At 35.0% G+C, this 17,206-nt stretch overlaps 1 protein-coding gene across 1 annotated transcript; it reads right to left on the minus strand.

The window, feature by feature from the left end:
• Positions 1–65: 65 nt before the first annotated feature.
• Positions 66–13,438, minus strand: Krr1 (KRR1 small subunit processome component homolog). The gene is made up of 10 exons (XM_003475981.5): positions 13,262–13,438; positions 10,142–10,314; positions 8,606–8,740; positions 8,288–8,413; positions 8,119–8,202; positions 6,918–6,974; positions 5,415–5,585; positions 2,343–2,420; positions 2,148–2,241; positions 66–626 (listed from the first exon to the last, which is right to left on the minus strand). The coding sequence occupies exons 1-10, from the start codon at positions 13,344–13,346 to the stop codon at positions 484–486; spliced, it is 1,146 nt and encodes a 381-aa protein (XP_003476029.3). The 5' UTR covers positions 13,347–13,438; the 3' UTR covers positions 66–483.
• Positions 13,439–17,206: the final 3,768 nt, after the last annotated feature.

Genomic DNA, 17,206 nt, shown 5'->3' on the forward strand with positions numbered 1-17,206 from the left:
AATACAAAACTGTAAGAAGAGCTAAACCAAATATCCACTTATCATTAAGAAAAGGAGAGAGAAAGCACTGAAAATACTGCATTTATTTTCCTCAAAACCAAATACTGGGACATCATTGTACACAAACGGGAATCAACAGCTTCAGGCATACTTTGGATTCAATGCATAATTATAATACTCACATTCACATCTATATAAAAATTCGAAAGGAAAGTTACTCTAAAATTGTGTGCCAGTAAAACCTGCCTGGAACTAGTTATACAATATACATGACATGTATACCACTTTGTAGCACAAAATTTCTCAGCACACACATCAAAATAGAATAATTTACATTTTAAAAGTATTGTGTTATGAACAAATGAAACTTGGAAAAAAGGTCATCAGAGTGTTATAGGGCAGCTAATGCCCTGGTTTCTCAAAATCCTTTATAAAAGGAGATAGATTCATAAATTAATAGTTCAAAGTCTGGTTTTTTTAATGTTACTTCTTCTTCTTCTTTTTCTTTTCATCCACTTCCAGCTTAAGCTTAACTTCTTCATCTGTAAGAGCTCCAAGTTTCTTGTTCTTTGCTTTTTTAACCTTTTCCTTAATGGTAGCCACATCAATTTTAGTTTCAGTGGGAGCTAAAAAAGTTAAAAAACATAAATAATTTTTTAGTCAAAACATAAAGAATATGTGTTTAGCTGGGCGCAGTGTCATATATATCTATAATCTCAGCTATCAAAGAGGCTGAGGCAGGATGATCACAAATGCAGAGCCAGCCTGGGCCACATAGTGACATCCCATATGAAAATCAAGTGTTTAACAGAGTAATTTCAGAACTATTTCAATCAATTCAAGGTTATAAAATGTAAAGCGCTTATCTAAAGGAAAGTAAGAAATTTCTTTAAACTAAAAGAAAACAAACCATAAAGTAAAATACTTCACATATACCATATATTTTAGTGCATAAGAAAGAACTCATGAAAACTATTTGACAGTTTAGCAATTAATATCAGTTATATTTTCTTAAATACTACTTGAGATTAGGTAATTTTCATTTATATTCTCTTCCAATTTTACAACTTTAGAATATAGATTGGTGTGCCAATTTTTCATCTTGCATAGTAAAATTATTTTCATGAAAGATAGCTTTTCCTAATTTCAGTAATTTTAATGAGCTAATCATGAAGCTACACATTCAAATCTTCTGCATCTAAGAATGCAACAAAAACTTATTAAGTTCAATAATTACTATTTAACAAGATTTTAGTAAAATAGACAGTAATTTTAGAGTATCTCGAGGTTTTCCTCACAAAGCCAAACCATCTACACAATGCCTAAGAAAAAAGGCAATGAAAGTATGCAAATATGGTTTGAACAGTAATATATATATACTTTTTTTTTTTTTTTTGGGTCTTTCTGAGACAGGGTTTCACTATGCAGTTCAGGCTGGCCTTGAACTTGTAGACATCCTCCTGCCTTGGCCTCCCAAGCACTCGGATTAAAAAGACGTGCAAAACACCCTGCCTTTATAGATTTTTATATATTTATATATATATATAAAAATATATAAAATCTATATATAGATATAAACTAAATATATAGATTATATATAACTATAACTATATATATGCAGTTTTGATAGTAGCCTTTCTTTCACTCAGTGTGCTACTGTTGGTCATGGATGGTTACTTTAGGAAGAATGCAGGTATTAATACAAAGAATACGAGAGTTAATAGAAGAAAAGAAAAGGCCAAAGAATAAATAAGAATGAGGCTTGAAATGTAGAAGACCTGAATTTTTCTTAAGTGTCTTAATACTCCCCTAACATTACTTTTTTAATCCAAAGTAATGAGAAATCATTGTTAACAACACAAAAACAAATTATAAGCCACAGATCAAATAAACAGAAAATGAAAACAACAGACTGCTCTAAGGTTGTATCTGTCACAACAAAGAGTCTCCTCATGCACAAGTCACAGGCTGGGAAGGGCCGCCATTCTGAGACACTTTGAAATAAGCACTAGCTGCAACTAGGCCATAGAAAATAATGAAATCCTAAGATAACTGATGAAAGATAGTTATTTTTTAGTCAACATAAAAGGTTCAGATAGATTAAAGGTTCAGATAAATTTACATCAAGAAGTAAAAATGAGCTTTACCTTCCTTAGGTTTTGCAGCTGGCTTTTCTTTAGGTGGAATAAATGCTTTATTTCTTTCTTCTTGTCTCTTACTGAGAGCTTCTGCTTGTTTAGCCTACATTATTAAGAAATACATTAGCAAGACACAATTTATGAATGAGAACTCAATTATCTATGAATCTTGCTATTACCGTTGTAAGGAAGACACAGTCTTACCTTTATTGCCTCCATTTTCTGTCGCTTCTTCTGATTTGCCTTCATAAAGTATTCACCACTAGCCAATTCTTTGTCAATCTATTGAAAACAGTATTTATAATTACATGAGACATAATGTACAAAGGAATTTCCTAAGAAAGTCACAATGTTCTCAGGGTAAAAACAGTGGAGTCAAACTGCTACCAAGGATGCAACATATTCTTTTTTTTTTGTCTTTTTCGTTTTTACCGGTACCGAGGATGGAACTCACGAATGCCTACTTGCAAGGTAGGCGCTTATGCCGCTAAGCTAAATCCCCAGCCCCTGAAGAAACTATTCTAAATAGAGGGAATTACAAACATAGCGATAGGAAAGATATGGAAGTGTTCATGGAAAATAAAACAGACTAGTTTAAGTAGGATGGAAGCTCAGTGTCCCAGGAAAGTGTAAAGAAACTAGAAAGATAACTCGGGGAAAGCTGAAAGAAACTTTGAACAAGAATAAACTTGGTAGCATCACAGTATCTGACTTCAGAATATGAAGATACTACAAAACCACAGTAATCAAAACCATACAATATGGGCTTAAATACCAACATAGACATCTAGAAAAGAATGGAGGTCACAGACATGGACCTGTACATCTACAGCTAAATGATTCTTCACAAAAGCTTCCAAAATATGAATGTGGAACAAAAGCCTCTTCAATAAATGGTGCAGAACATTGAAAGTTGATCATTATATCTCAAACAGTGCAAAAATCAGTAAGATAAATCAAATACCCTAAGTCTTAGACCCTAAGACCCTAAATCAGGAATAGCCAGATAAAGCATAAAGAAAACAACTGAAGACATTGGTACAGAAAATAATTTTCAGACTACAATCCCAAAAGAAGAGTTAACAAAAGCAAAACTGACAATCAGGAGTATACCAAACTGAAAATGTTCTGCACAGCAAACAATCAAGAATGAAGACGAACTATAGCATAGGAGAAAATATTTGCCAGTGCTTCATCTGATAAAGGTTAATATCCAGAAAAACAGAGAAGTCACTTAACAAAAATCAAATAATCTAATTTAAAACTGGGTAAAGGATCTAAACAGACACTTCTCAAAAGAAGACAAATAGCTTGATGAATATGTAAAAAAAAAAAAAAAAAAAGCTCATTATTAGCCATCAAGAAAATGAAAATCGAAACTAAAATGGGAAAGCATCTCAAGACAGTTAAGAATGGCTACTGACAAAATATAAATGCTAATAAAGATGTGGTGTAAGAGAAACTCTTTAACACTGTTTATGGCAATCTAAGTTAGAATAACCATTAGAAAACAGTATGGAATCTCCTAGAAAAATTCTAGATAGACTGTAGGATTCATCTATTGTACTTCCATATATATATATATATATATATATATATATATATATATATCCAAAAGAAATGAAGCCAACACAGTGAAGAGCTCCATGTGTGCTTTTGTAGTAGCACTATTCAGACTAAGACATGGAAGCAGGCTAGACACCATCAGCAGATGAGTGAATAAAGAAAATGTAGTCTTCTTAATATGAGATTGAGTATTACTCAGTCCTAAACAAGGACTGAATCCAGCTGGCAGGAAAACGGACAGGACTGTAGAACATTATGTTAAATGGCATGAAGCAGACGCAGACAGCTAAGTTCTCACATCTGCTATCACAGAGTACATGAACCGGAAAGTAGAAGAGTGACAGTGGTGTGTCAGTTCACAAACGATTCTTTCCACGTTTCTGGTTCCAAATCAAACTGGACAATGGTTCTCATGGAAAGAATTAAGTTTATGAACTGAGGTACCATTGTTTTATTAAGAGATTGAGGGGAAGGAGTTGTGGTACATAGAAGGAGGCTGGATTTTATCAAAGTACATTATTCTATCCATGTATGGGGAGATCACTAACCCCACTGATATGCATAATTAATAAGCATAATGAATATGTACTGCTAAAAACATTAAAATGCAGCTAAAAGATATGGGAAGAAAGCTAAGTCAGTGACTACAGGACAGGCTCAAAGAAGTACAGCAAGTGGTTTAATAATGGGATTGCTATACTCTCCTCCAACTACCATTTTCCTTCTGGTCTTTCTTCCTCTTCCAGAGTACAGTCCATAACCCAGTATTTCTTATTTTTCACCATGATCATCACAGTGTAATCAAACTTGCCCTAAAAACTCCAAACACTGGGCTGTACAGAAGAAATAACGATCACAGCAAACAGTTTACATTCTGAGCAGAAAAACAGTAGGGAAGCATAATGAAACGGGGTTCCAGACTGCTGTGGATGGAATTCAAACAGGCAGGAAAGGAGTACTGCATACTGAAAAAAATTACAGGCCACAGAAGTTGAAGGTGTTCTTTCCTGATGGTCTCACTATTTTATGAAAGTAAACTACAATGTCATCTGTTACAAGTGAGAGGGTGCTGAGAATCAAGAACTCATAAAGACCTGCTACATAGTGCTGAAAACCTATCTGAGGCTGGAAATATGCATTCAATCCAAATACAAGACTTTCTCTCCAGCTTAGTATGAAAGTCGTTGGAAGGTTTCCAGACTGATAAAATTTTAAGAGTTTTGCCAGGAAAGTGTGACAGAAAGATAAAATGACTTGACAAGAAAAAAAACCAAACCAAAAATCAGATAGGCAAGAAAAGGAAATTCTGCTTTGGTTGGAAAGGAACCGGAAGACAGGTGACAAAACTGTAGAAGATTAGAATTTATGATTCGTAAAATCATACAGCACATGGTCAGAAAACAAAGTTACTAATGCAAAGCAGAAAACACTGTGAGCTAAATCATTGGAATTTTTGCCTATAAAACATGCACAGTAGCCACAGGACAGAACTGACACCAACTACCTTCGTGTAGTTTCTATTCACAAAGTGAGGGCCCCATCTGCTACCCCTCTGAATTTAGCATGAAATAAGCCTATTTATACTTACTTTCCTTTTCTTTCGTCTCTACTTACACTAACACAGGCTACTTAAAATATGCTCAATAAAATTTGTGACAAAAACAGATTAAAATGCTACCTCTTCCTGTAAAGTTTACATTTAATACTAACCTGACTTTCCGGCTGTGGCGGTGGGAATGGCGTGTACTCTTTCTTAACAGTTTTCTTCTTTGGTTCTTTGCGTTTGTTCACATTTTTGTGTTTGAACTGTGGCAAAAATCTTTCCCAACTTTGTGATCTTAATTCAGAATCTTTTGCCAACTCTCGTTTAATCATTAAGGTCTTTAGTCACACACATATAAATAAAGAAAAACCGTTTATTCTCAAAATTTGTAACTTGTTAAACTTAAGATATTGTAACTATTGCTTCTACAAATACTTTTAAAAGGGACAGTTTCTTCTGTCTTCAGTGGAATTAACTAACATACCAATACAGACATCATCTCAAACATGCGTAATTTGCTAAACATCAGAAAACTTCGAAATTTAGATTAAGAAATCTAAAATTGTTAAAATGAGATGAAAATGAACCAAATTCAGCTTTTCAACCCTTATTTCATTAAAATCTTTACAATTCATCTTACAGTTGAAAGGGTTCTTATTAGCTGATATTCCTCATAACAAGGAAGTTTTCGGTGGCAATCAAGATACCACAGGGAAAATGATTAAACAAAAACCATAGTATATTGCCAATTCATTTGAATTTAAACAAAACATAAGAGGATGTCAACGAGACATCAGACACACAACCAGCTCTTTCATCTGTGATATACTAATGTAACTCAAAATCAATTTTACCCTGCTCTCAGTGACTTTTTAACTTCATCAAATTTAAGCAGAGGACTGGGGATTTAGCTCAGCAGCACAAGTACCTGCCTGGCAAGCAATGGTCATGAGTTCAATTCCCAGTACCAAAAAAATGGACTGTTCAACAAATATCACCATAAAAGAGCTCAATATAATGTGGTTATATTCCAAATATCACCAATTTTATGTACAAAAAACTATATATATATATATCTTTCAGAGGAGCTACAATTTTAGCATTAAATTTCAAAGAAGGCTTTAAAGCAATCCACCTGGTTGATGTACTTTAAATTTTTGTTAATTTTTTTCTATCTATGAATACAATTGATTGAAAAAAGAAAATAAAGTAATCCAATAGAGCCCACATTCTATTTAACAGAAACAGGCAGGATTCTGAAAGATTAGATCTTTAAATAGAATGCATAAGCTCACTATTTGAGTGTTCACTATAAGTTCTAGAAGCTTATTTTCATTGTACTGTTAGAACTATTAAATGACTATAAAGATCCTCTTTAATAGTTTTTACACGAGATCTAAACCCCAAAAAAGGACTAAAGTATTAAGTGTGTTGAATTTTACCTTAAAATGACCCCAAATAGCTTTTATCTTTTTTGTGTATTAGGCTTTCATAAAAGATTTAATTTTTTCAAGAAATATTTCTGGGGGCCAGAGGTTTAGCTCAGTGGCAGAAGCACCTGCCTTGCAAGCCCAAGGTCATGAATTGATCCACGTATAAAAATAAATAAATAAAAGAAATATTTCTGTAGCTAAAGTAAGTTTGACAATTACCAGTATAATAATACTCACTTTAATATTATAAATTGGATGAATATTCTTCATGGTATCTAAAACTACTTTTCGAACCTGAAATTCGCAAAGAAAAATGAATTCATTACTTACGAAAGACTTTAATGAACTGGATAGAAAAACCACTATACAAAAATACCCTATCAATGAATAACCACCAAATTAAATATAGTAATTCTTTCAACTGTTTTGACCTCTGCACCCTTCACAATGGTAATCAACCTCCTTGAATATAATTTTTTTCTATTAATACTAAAATATAAAGAATACAGTATCCTGGAGCTACATGATATAGGGGGAAAAAGACTGGAATCAGAGGCAGAAAATGTCTAGGCATGGTGGCATGTGCCTGTAATCCCCACACCCAACAGGCTGAGGCAGGATGATCATCATGAACTTAAGGCCAGCCTGACTACACAGTGAGACCCTGACTCAAAACAAAACCAAACCTAGAGTTAGAAAATGAAGACTAAATCCTGGGACTGGCACTTCTCATACAAAAGACATTTTTCCTGCTCTAGCTTTCTCATTTGTAATATGGAAAGAAAATTATGTAACTCAAGAGCTATTACAAGAATTAAAGTTATTTCAAAAGCTTTATAAAACTACAAAGTATTCAGTGAATTTAAATTACTATTGCCCCATGATGAAAGGCAGACCATTTATGAAAAGAGGGCCAGTAGAATTACATTTAAAGGCTTTTGAAGGGAGGAAGACAGCCATATCCAAATAACAAAGGAACTAAAAGAAACAATATTTGCTCCAGAGATTTTCTAATAAAGTTTGACAAGTTAAATAAAAGCTTCATGAAAACCTTAAACATACTAAAATTGAAAAAGAAAATGTATCTTCCAGTTTTCAGAGCCTGACCTCTACTGGCTATATACATTATTGCAAATAATGAGATCTCTGCTCAATTTTTCAATCACATGTTTATTTCTCATGTGTGCTGACATCTTAAATACCATCTAAATTGTTCACAGAACTAATTCAAAAATGGATGTTCCCCAATCACCAAAATATGTTACATCCAGGTATAATGATTCCCTCAAATTAGATGACATAGAAAATATTTACTAATGGGAAATCACACAAAGCATATTCTAAAAATGTAAGATATCACAATATATTACTTGAGAAACAATTTATTATAATCAAATTATTCTCTTGTAAAAAATTAACTGAAGGTAATACTTCTTACCTCTTTTAAACCACTAAAAGGTCCAATGGCTGAAACTGTATTTCCCTGGACCATAATGTAACAGTTTGTTAAGAGTTCCAATGCCTATATCAAAAGAACAGTAAGGTAAAATTCAATACACTGAAAACCTCAAGTAGAGGAGATACTCAAGTCTTCCACTGATAAGTACCTTCAAAGTAGATCCTTTGGGACCAATAAGTCGTTGTCTTCTTTTTACAAATCTTTCTTTATTTCTTACCAAAGAACCTATTTTAATAATGTCACATGCAACATCATCCTGAAGAATTCGTACTGCCTTTTGAAAAAATAAAAATATATAAATATTCTTTATAATTAACTTATTTCCTAAGATACAGATAATTTTATGTAAGTACAAACCTAAAAACCCAACCCTGTAGAGACAGGGAAAGAGTAAGAAAAAATACAGTGTAATAGGTTGTCCAATATTGATGCAAGTAAAGCAAAGTGTATGTAATTCTAGATTTACCTGTTCAAATGAAACACTTCTTGCTAACAGTTTTATTAGATCTCTGGCCCTAATGATGATGTATGGATCAAAAGTCTTCTTTGTAGTACAAACAGTCATGCTGCCCTCTATCAGGTCCAGGGTCGCATTAATGTGCTACAAGAAATAAAGACCAAACAAGCAGTTGCTTACAAAGGATTTCATTTTAGACCACTACTGGGCCTATCCCAATCAAATTATTATCTTTGTGTCATTAGGTGATTTTCAAGTTCTACCACCTCCCTTCCCTGAAGCTGTAAAAATATAAATAATACATTTTACAGAACATATGAAACTGAAACAATTAAAACTATTCATAATTGGCTTCAAAATATCTTGAACTACTGGAATAAAGATTTATCTCTAGCATACTTCAACTGGGGTGAAGTCATACTCAAGACCTACCTAAAATGAAAATGTAAGACTGCATACTTTCCCTATCCTGGGCTCTGTCCAATCTGAAATCTGTTCCCAAGAGAAATGCCTTTTCCTTCTAAACTTTTTTTCTAGTTGCTTAGGGGACTGAAAGTAAAAACAAATTATCATAGGTTCAGAAAGAAGCAATAATTTTGAAAATTAAGCTTTATGACTCAACTGCAAGATTTTTTTAATTGCAAGAATTAGATTTCAACAAAGCAAATTAGAATGCTATGTTCTAACTTTTGAGCTTAATCTGAAGAATGCCGGAGTGTCTGAATTTACAGAAACAAAAACTAAGTTCTATCCCAAACGCAGACAGCTGTAAAACTCAGCCTGCAACTTGCTGAGCCATTTTTATCCTCCAATGAGTACAACTAACTCAGAACAGTCTCAGTGAGAAAAATGTATCACAACCTAACAGGTGCACACACACATTAACATAAACACATGCAAGACGGATCCACAGGCTTCACAAATGATACCTGCCTTTACCAAATGCAACAAATTCTTTTTTTAAAGGCTAATAGCCACCAAACTGACTTCTCAACCCACTATGTCTTTCAATCCTCAATTTGAAAAATAAAAACAATCTACTACATTACAATTATAGCAGCAAAAACACCTTGGGAAAAGCTGGTCACAATCATTTTCACTTAAAATGAAAGCAATTAGAAACATGATTCAACTCAAACTGGGTAAGTGAAATAATAACTATCAAGCCTAGAATACGTACAATGGACTCAACAGAGGAGTTTTAGACATTTCATAAAATCTCTAAATAGTAATGGCATGTGCATTTCTTTTTTTTTCAGGTACTTCTGAATAATTTATTACATATAAATACTAATTAACTACATAAAAATAAAGTTTGTCTAGACCAGTGGTCATGAACCATATAGCGTGGATGTCACAGCCAGTTGTCTGTTATCACTGAAAGCTCTAAAAGGTTTGCCATCATTGGTCTAGACTTCTTAAATTATTAAAGGAACCAAATCACCTATACTGGCACCTTAAAAAAGAAAAAAAAAAAAAAACCAGCACACATACACTTAAAGGCATAAACAAGAGCAAAATCTCAAATGTATAAAATATGCATACATGTTCATTCAAGGCCTTCTGCACCAAAGGCCAACACTCTTTCAAATAGGCCTCTCTATATTTTGGGAACAGAGTTGCAAAACTGCTCTCCTCCAAGAGTCCTCTGGGATTGTCCTCTTTAGAAAAAGCTGGTTCCTTCCAACCATCAGGAACAGTGAGCAGTTCTGATTCATCTACAAAGGAGAAAATTTTACACATCAGACTGTAATGGTCTTTTATACTTTTGGATTATTATATACATACATTCGTAATGCTCTCCATTTCCTCTTCCTCGCTTTTTTGTATCATTCAAAAATCAAAGACCATGCCAGTATCATCGTCAAGACACAGCATAAAATTTCAGGATACACTGCAATTGCCTCATAAAATAAAGTTGTTTAAGGTAGGGGCACTATATATTGTATCACTTTAGCTGGCACATGCTTCGAGATATGAGTATTCAAGAAACTTCTTTGACTACACTATGGTACATCTGAAGAGCCAAGTATCATTTTGCTTACATGAGTAACCTTTTTTTCTTTCCTTGAATAGAACTTGGTTATATACACACATGTGTATTTACATGTGTGTATGTATGCATATGTATAAAACTTCTAAATATTTATTCTGTTCAGTTAATGGTGTCAGTTAATCATCACTGATACAGGGTTTTAGGTTTTCCAAAGCGTTCTCAGTGCCCTACTTTTATTTACTTTTTATGGCAACTACAAGGTGAAAACCAGTATCTATTATTTCCATTTTACACAAAATACTCAGTCCCGCCCCTCGGGGTATTTGTATACATAAAGTGAGTGCTGCCCAGGGAGATCAAGACCAGGAAAACAACACCCCTTCCATAAAGCTGCTTTAGTGAAGACTGCTTCTGTCTGGCAGTGCTATACATGAAAGAACTAAAGGAGGCTAAAATGGCCAGACAGGCCGTCTTCAAAGACTGCTTCTGTCTGGCAGTGCTATACATGAAAGAACTAAAGGAGGCTAAAATGGCCAGACAAGCTGGCTTTTCTGTTTAACCCAAAATGATAGCGGGTGTTTGCTGCAGAAACCAACCGCGCTGAAATCTTCTTAGTGGCTCGCTGCCTCCACCTTCTGGACATTGGGAGGCATAGCAGTGCTGCTGGTTGGGTAATTTTTGCTCTCGCCAAGTTTATTAATGGAAATTAATATCAAGATTAAAAACAACCAAAACAATAAAAAAAATTACTCAGTCCCAAAAAGGTTAAGTGACTTGCCAAAAGGGTCAGAGAGCTGAGTCTAGAACAACTGCTACTAAAAGAAAATGGTTCCTAAGGGCCACACATTATTTCCTCCATCGCTTATTAAAACCTCTGGTCCTGGATTTTAAGAAATTCTTAAATTTGATAGTTGTATTCTAAATTCAATTCTTCTCAAAAAATGTGATCAATACACTTCTAGCAACAGCATGAAGTGAAATTTTGTTAGAAAAGCTCCTTTTGGGCCCTATCCACCTGACACGTTCTAAATCAGATTTGTGGGATGAGAGTAGGCATCTGTGTTTTAACATACTCATCAGAAGATTATTAAGCCTGATAAAAGTTTGAGAGTTGGTCTTTAACCCTAGCATTGGCCAGTCAAGTAAACTTGCTTTCTGTTTCTTTTAGTCACCTCCACTTTACTATCTGTGGTTCAAATCACAAAAAAAATAGGTAGTCTTCTAGATTATCCACTCCTCAGGAGCCAAAACAAAAAGCCACAAATTTTACAATGATTACTTAAAATGCCTAAAGCCCTATCTGATTTAAATATTTCAATAACTATGAATCAATTAAGAAAAAAGTCACCCATCATTAACCTGGGAAGAAAACTGGCAAAAGAAACAAATAGGAATTTCACAACAGCAGAAGTATAAAAGCCACAAAACATGTAAAATAATGTGTAAGCTTCTCAGTAGTTAGTAAAGTTCAAATTAAAACTACAACAGATACCATTACACACCTACCAAAATGACAGAAATTCAAAATTCAGATAATAAAAAAACAGTGTGAATTTAGACTAATGAGAACTCATCCATCAAAACTCGCACAACTCTTTGGAAACGTGTTAAGACTTCTGTATGTACATATATCCTACACTTACTTAATATTAGATGTATTCATAGGAAGGAATACCCTGTAACGATGAAAAGAATAAAACCATATGTGAAAGTGTCACTCTGGTTTAACCAAAAAACAGAATGCATACAATCTCCTCTCATTCACATAGAATTCAAAAGTAGACAAAATTAGACCACTTGGTGGGCAGCTGGTACAGATCATAAAGAATGGGAACACAATGGTCTGCACAATTAGTTATGGTTACCTCAGATATGGCCTGAGATGAACAGAATGGGTGGCTTTTGGTACGTGACAACATTCTAGTTAACAGTCTGAAGACTAGCAAATATTAGTCTATTTATGCTACATAATTATTTTTAAAATGCAGTAATTTAAAATAATCCTTTATTGCCTTTCTTATGCATCTATAAATGAAAGTTCAAGCCTTTAAACATTTCCTACAAGACTGGTTGGGCAGCTTCCTCCAGGCTATCTTTCTAATATTTCTTTTTGTCATACAGATTGAAGAATGTGGGAAATGCTAGACTGCAATATGAAAGCGGTTTAAAAATAGGGCAGGCTAAAACCTCAGAGATGTGTCTAGTATTTTAGCGATTTTTTAAAAAAAGGAATGATGATAAACGTCCCAAAATTTCGTTAGTGACTGACAAATCTGAGTTAAAGCCATGCCAGCTACCTCCTTCCCTATCAGAGCTCACTATACATCTCCGTTATCAATCCCACTGGATCCTATTCATTCGGTCAACAACGTCCACCTTCCGACCGCCCTAGGTCCTGCAACGCCCTCTTCACTTTTACAGGAGACAGTTCCCACAACGGCTTCACTTTGCAGGGTGTTGGCAAAAACATTAAGTTGAAAACACGTGGTCAGCACCATACTGGGCACAGTAAGACCTCGGTCCACTCCACCCCCAATTGTCAGCAATTATTTACAGGCACTTAATTACATAAAACATGCTTCCAGTCCCGTTTACACGTACAGAACCAAGGAAAGCAAAAAAAATCGCAATTCAACATCCACAAATTTGAAGTTCTCACCCATTCTCACCTCGGTTCTCTGGTTTAGGTTTCCGGCTACGAAATTCACTTTTTTCAGGTGCTGGAGACCGCCCGTTCTCCAAAGCGGACGACATTTTCAAACTGCTTCCTGTGGAGCCGGAAATGGGAGTGTTTTTAAATATTCCGGCTAAAATACCCACTGGAGAAATGAGTTCCGCAGAACTCTGAGGAGAATTCTGCGCAGTCTCCTTATGGACGTAAAATAAGGCTCACGTATTTACGCGGTATCCGGGTCTGCGCCTACTTGGCCAATAGACCGCTGCGGTCTATTTTATTCCCGGAATGCACTACCACTCGGGCGTATCAGTGCATGCTGGGAAGTGTAGTTTTGACAATGTGCGAGAGAATTGACCTTAGCAGTTGTTTTCTGGGTTTTATTATAGTGTAACCTGAAACTGACTATTGCAGGTCTGGCTATCCAGTGTAATAGGGCTATGCTTGATGTCACGATAAACATTTATAAGATCGCCAGATCTTATAATGTTCACCTCTCCCCCCACTCTCCATTAGAGTGGTCAATGCTGAACATTGGTAGGGCGTACAGCTAAAAACATATGGTCCTCCACAGCAAGAACATGGCATGGCAGAAAGTGACATTTGTGACTACATTGTTGTGGATATTTTATTTGCATTGCTTATTACCCTGTAAGTGTCTGTCAGACTTCAAGCCCAGACAAGCTGACCATTATCAGTTTCAAAAGTATACTAAATATTATGAGCTGCACATGTATTCAATGGAAGACTGATGCAGTGAACCAGAGCTGGGTAGTGAGGAGACTGGTTTTGAAATATCTTTTGCATAAACAGTATTTTATAGTAAATGTCTCCACAGAGGCTTTTTTCCTTGACATTGACTTAACATTGACTTTCAATATTATTCATTTTATTTTTAATAAGACATTATTTGAAAAGACTTGGAAATCTAATGGAGAGTGGGGGAGAGGTGAACTAAAATGCCCTTATTCTGTATTACATTAACTCCATTTTTTAAAAAAACCTACCTTTTAACTTTCTACAGTTTACAGAAACGAGACTACCCACATATATATACATACACATATATACTACTTTAGTTCTGTATACTAGTCCTCATAAGTGTTTAAAATTTTAAATTGTTAATTTGAGTACTATTTGATCAGTGAGTCACAGAGTCACTGAAATTTAGAAAATTTATATGGTATATGTAGATACCATCATTCTTTCAATCACTTTGGAGATTCTTCTGAATTGATTTTAGAAAACTTTTTATTATTTATTTAATATAATTTATTCTATAAACTTAAAATCCACTTATGATTTTATCTTTTCAAAAATACATGGATTTTTTAGATCATTATTAAAAGGAAAGTAAAATCATGTATAAGTAAAGGCCTTTAAGGCCTTGTGGTGGATTAACCAATAGTCAATTTGTAACACCCAGCTTAACTGAATCAGTCTAGTGCTGGGTGGAGAGGGCTCACCTGGGTATTGTGGCCAACTGCATAAAAAGAGAACGGGAGGGGAAGATATGTGCTATTGATTCTGGTGGAGAAGCTTGTCATGCTGGCTTTCCTGATACAAACTCAGCTGTTGTCATCATCGGAGGAGCTCGGGAAATCGCTGTTGATAAGGGTGATTGTGGTTCTCTTTAAGGGTGCTCTGGTCCTTTCTTTGAGTATCGCTTCCTGGCTCCTGTGTGGACCTCTCAGTCTGCAACACAGATCCTTCATCCCGCTGGTACAGACTTTCTAGCTTCCACCACTGACCTTTATGCCTTCCCAGGGCAAATCTGTAACACAGACTTGTGTGAGACATTATTATGGGTTCTAGTCCTCCAGCTGGACTCATGGCAGACACTGCAATGAGATTTAGGTCTTCAGCTGGACTCAGGTAGGACATTGCTGTGGATCTAGGCCTTCAGCTGGATTCTTTGGGTATCTAGTGTGTACATAGATCTCCCATTCTGTTTTTCATTTGACTCCTGGGGTGAATATTATAATATAATACTATAAATTATGTGACCTGTATTAAATTGTTTCCCTTGTGAATCATGACTACAACAGGCCTCCTACTACTGCAGATGACATCACATCAAAAATGTGACAGATTCCAAAAGAAAAGATTTATCAGGCTCCAACAGTAAATTATTCTAGTATAAGTGGTCATTTCTCTTGGCTCATTAAAAAATGCTCATGTTGTCCAGCCAGTCAACTAACCAACCCCAACCAATTAGCCAACCAGATAGAATACATAAAGTGGATCCATGTTGTTACAAGGAAGCAGGGTTCTGTCCGCGAGGAACTGGATCCTCACTTCCTATGTAATCAGTTCTTTGTGTCCTTAATGAAGGAATTCAGTCAAGACATCTAGGCTATGCAGAAGTATAGGCAGAAATTATGTAAAATACCTAAAGAGAGAGTTACATCTTCAAGGGAGAAAGTGCCATGAGGGCTCTGAGTTTGGATACCTTTCTATGCCCACAAAATTTACTCCTGATGGGCTGGTAACTATGGTGATGATGCTGCTTGTGGATTTCTCTTCGGGGTTACTTTGGAATGTTGATATCTCGAAAATGTCTTTCTTGTTTTAGTTGGTGGGCGTTCTCTCAGGGGGCTTAATACATATAAAATATAAGTTAGATATTAGAGTCTTTGTTTCTCTACTTAATATGACCAGCAAAGCATGCCATTTAACCCCTGCCTGCCTTATCTCTTAGGCCTGCTAATATTTATCTGCCTAACAATATGCCTGGAAGTTAAATGATTTTTAAAAAAACATGTTCCTTGCCTTTCAGAAACCAATACTCTGGGCTGGATATTTGGCTCAGTGGCATAAGCACCTGTCTTGCAAGTGCACAGCTGTCAGTTCAATCCCTGGTACCAAAAAAAAAAAATCAATACTCTTACAAGGAGGTGGTATCATTGTTAACAGTAGGTGGAAATTTCACATGTAAGAAACAAAAGCCTTTACTTAAAAATAAATACAGATAGAGATCCAGCCATGGTGGGTCTCAGGCAGCTTATTCACCCGCCCTCCTGGTAAGCGCCCCAGTGAGGGCCAGGAGGAGAACCACTGGCTCCCGTGAGCCTACCAGTAGGATGACCATATGCAGTAGAGCAAATATGGGGATTTCCTTCTATCTTCTGTTTGAAGTCAAAGGTTGTTTTCCCTGTTTTATTTTGTTTCTTTTACTCTATTCAATATTCTCGATTGGTTTTATAATGTTCTATTTTTGGTTTGATTTTGCTGCACCTAATTGACTGTTCAACTATTGTGAAGTTAAAGAGATATACCATAGTACCTACTACTACCATCCCGGTATCCTACTGTGAAATCCTGTACCAATTTCACTGCATTGTCTCGATTGGCTTTGTTCTGTCTTGTGCTGTTGCATTTTTATTACTTTAAAAATAAAATTTAAAAAATAAATAAATACAGATAAATAGAGCACTAAGTTATAAATTAGTTTGAAAATTAATATTAATTCTCAAGTGGTATTGATTATATACTGAGAGTTATATAAGAGTGTAAGATAGAGAGTACTTTGTTCTTGATGAAAATAAGATAAAATGTAGCATGATACTAGATAGCAGCTAGTAATTGTAAGAAGTATGATACAATTAAATGAATGGAAAAAACTTCAATTACATAAATCTGATAAGCTGTAGCTTATCCTCAATATATAAATCAGGTTTAAAATAGCTTCATATGCTTAAAGAATGGTATATATTAACTGAATTTTAATATTATGGCTTTATGTGAAGGAATACTTGCTTACATATACTTAGTAAATATTAAAATTGGTAAATTGAAGGAGAACAATGTTTCAACAATTTTAGGCTGTATTTTGAAAAATTTTGATTTTTTTTTTAAAAACAAGATACATGGATATAGTTTAGGCTGGCTTTGTGCTCACTATGTAGCTCAGAACGGCCTGGAACTCACTGCAATTCTC

The sequence above is a fragment of the Cavia porcellus genome, unplaced genomic scaffold (assembly GCF_034190915.1).
Source record: "Cavia porcellus strain 051 isolate PalLab524CR breed Dunkin Hartley unplaced genomic scaffold, mCavPor4.1 scaffold_8, whole genome shotgun sequence".
In the NCBI taxonomy this organism is placed as follows: Eukaryota; Metazoa; Chordata; class Mammalia; order Rodentia; family Caviidae; genus Cavia; species Cavia porcellus.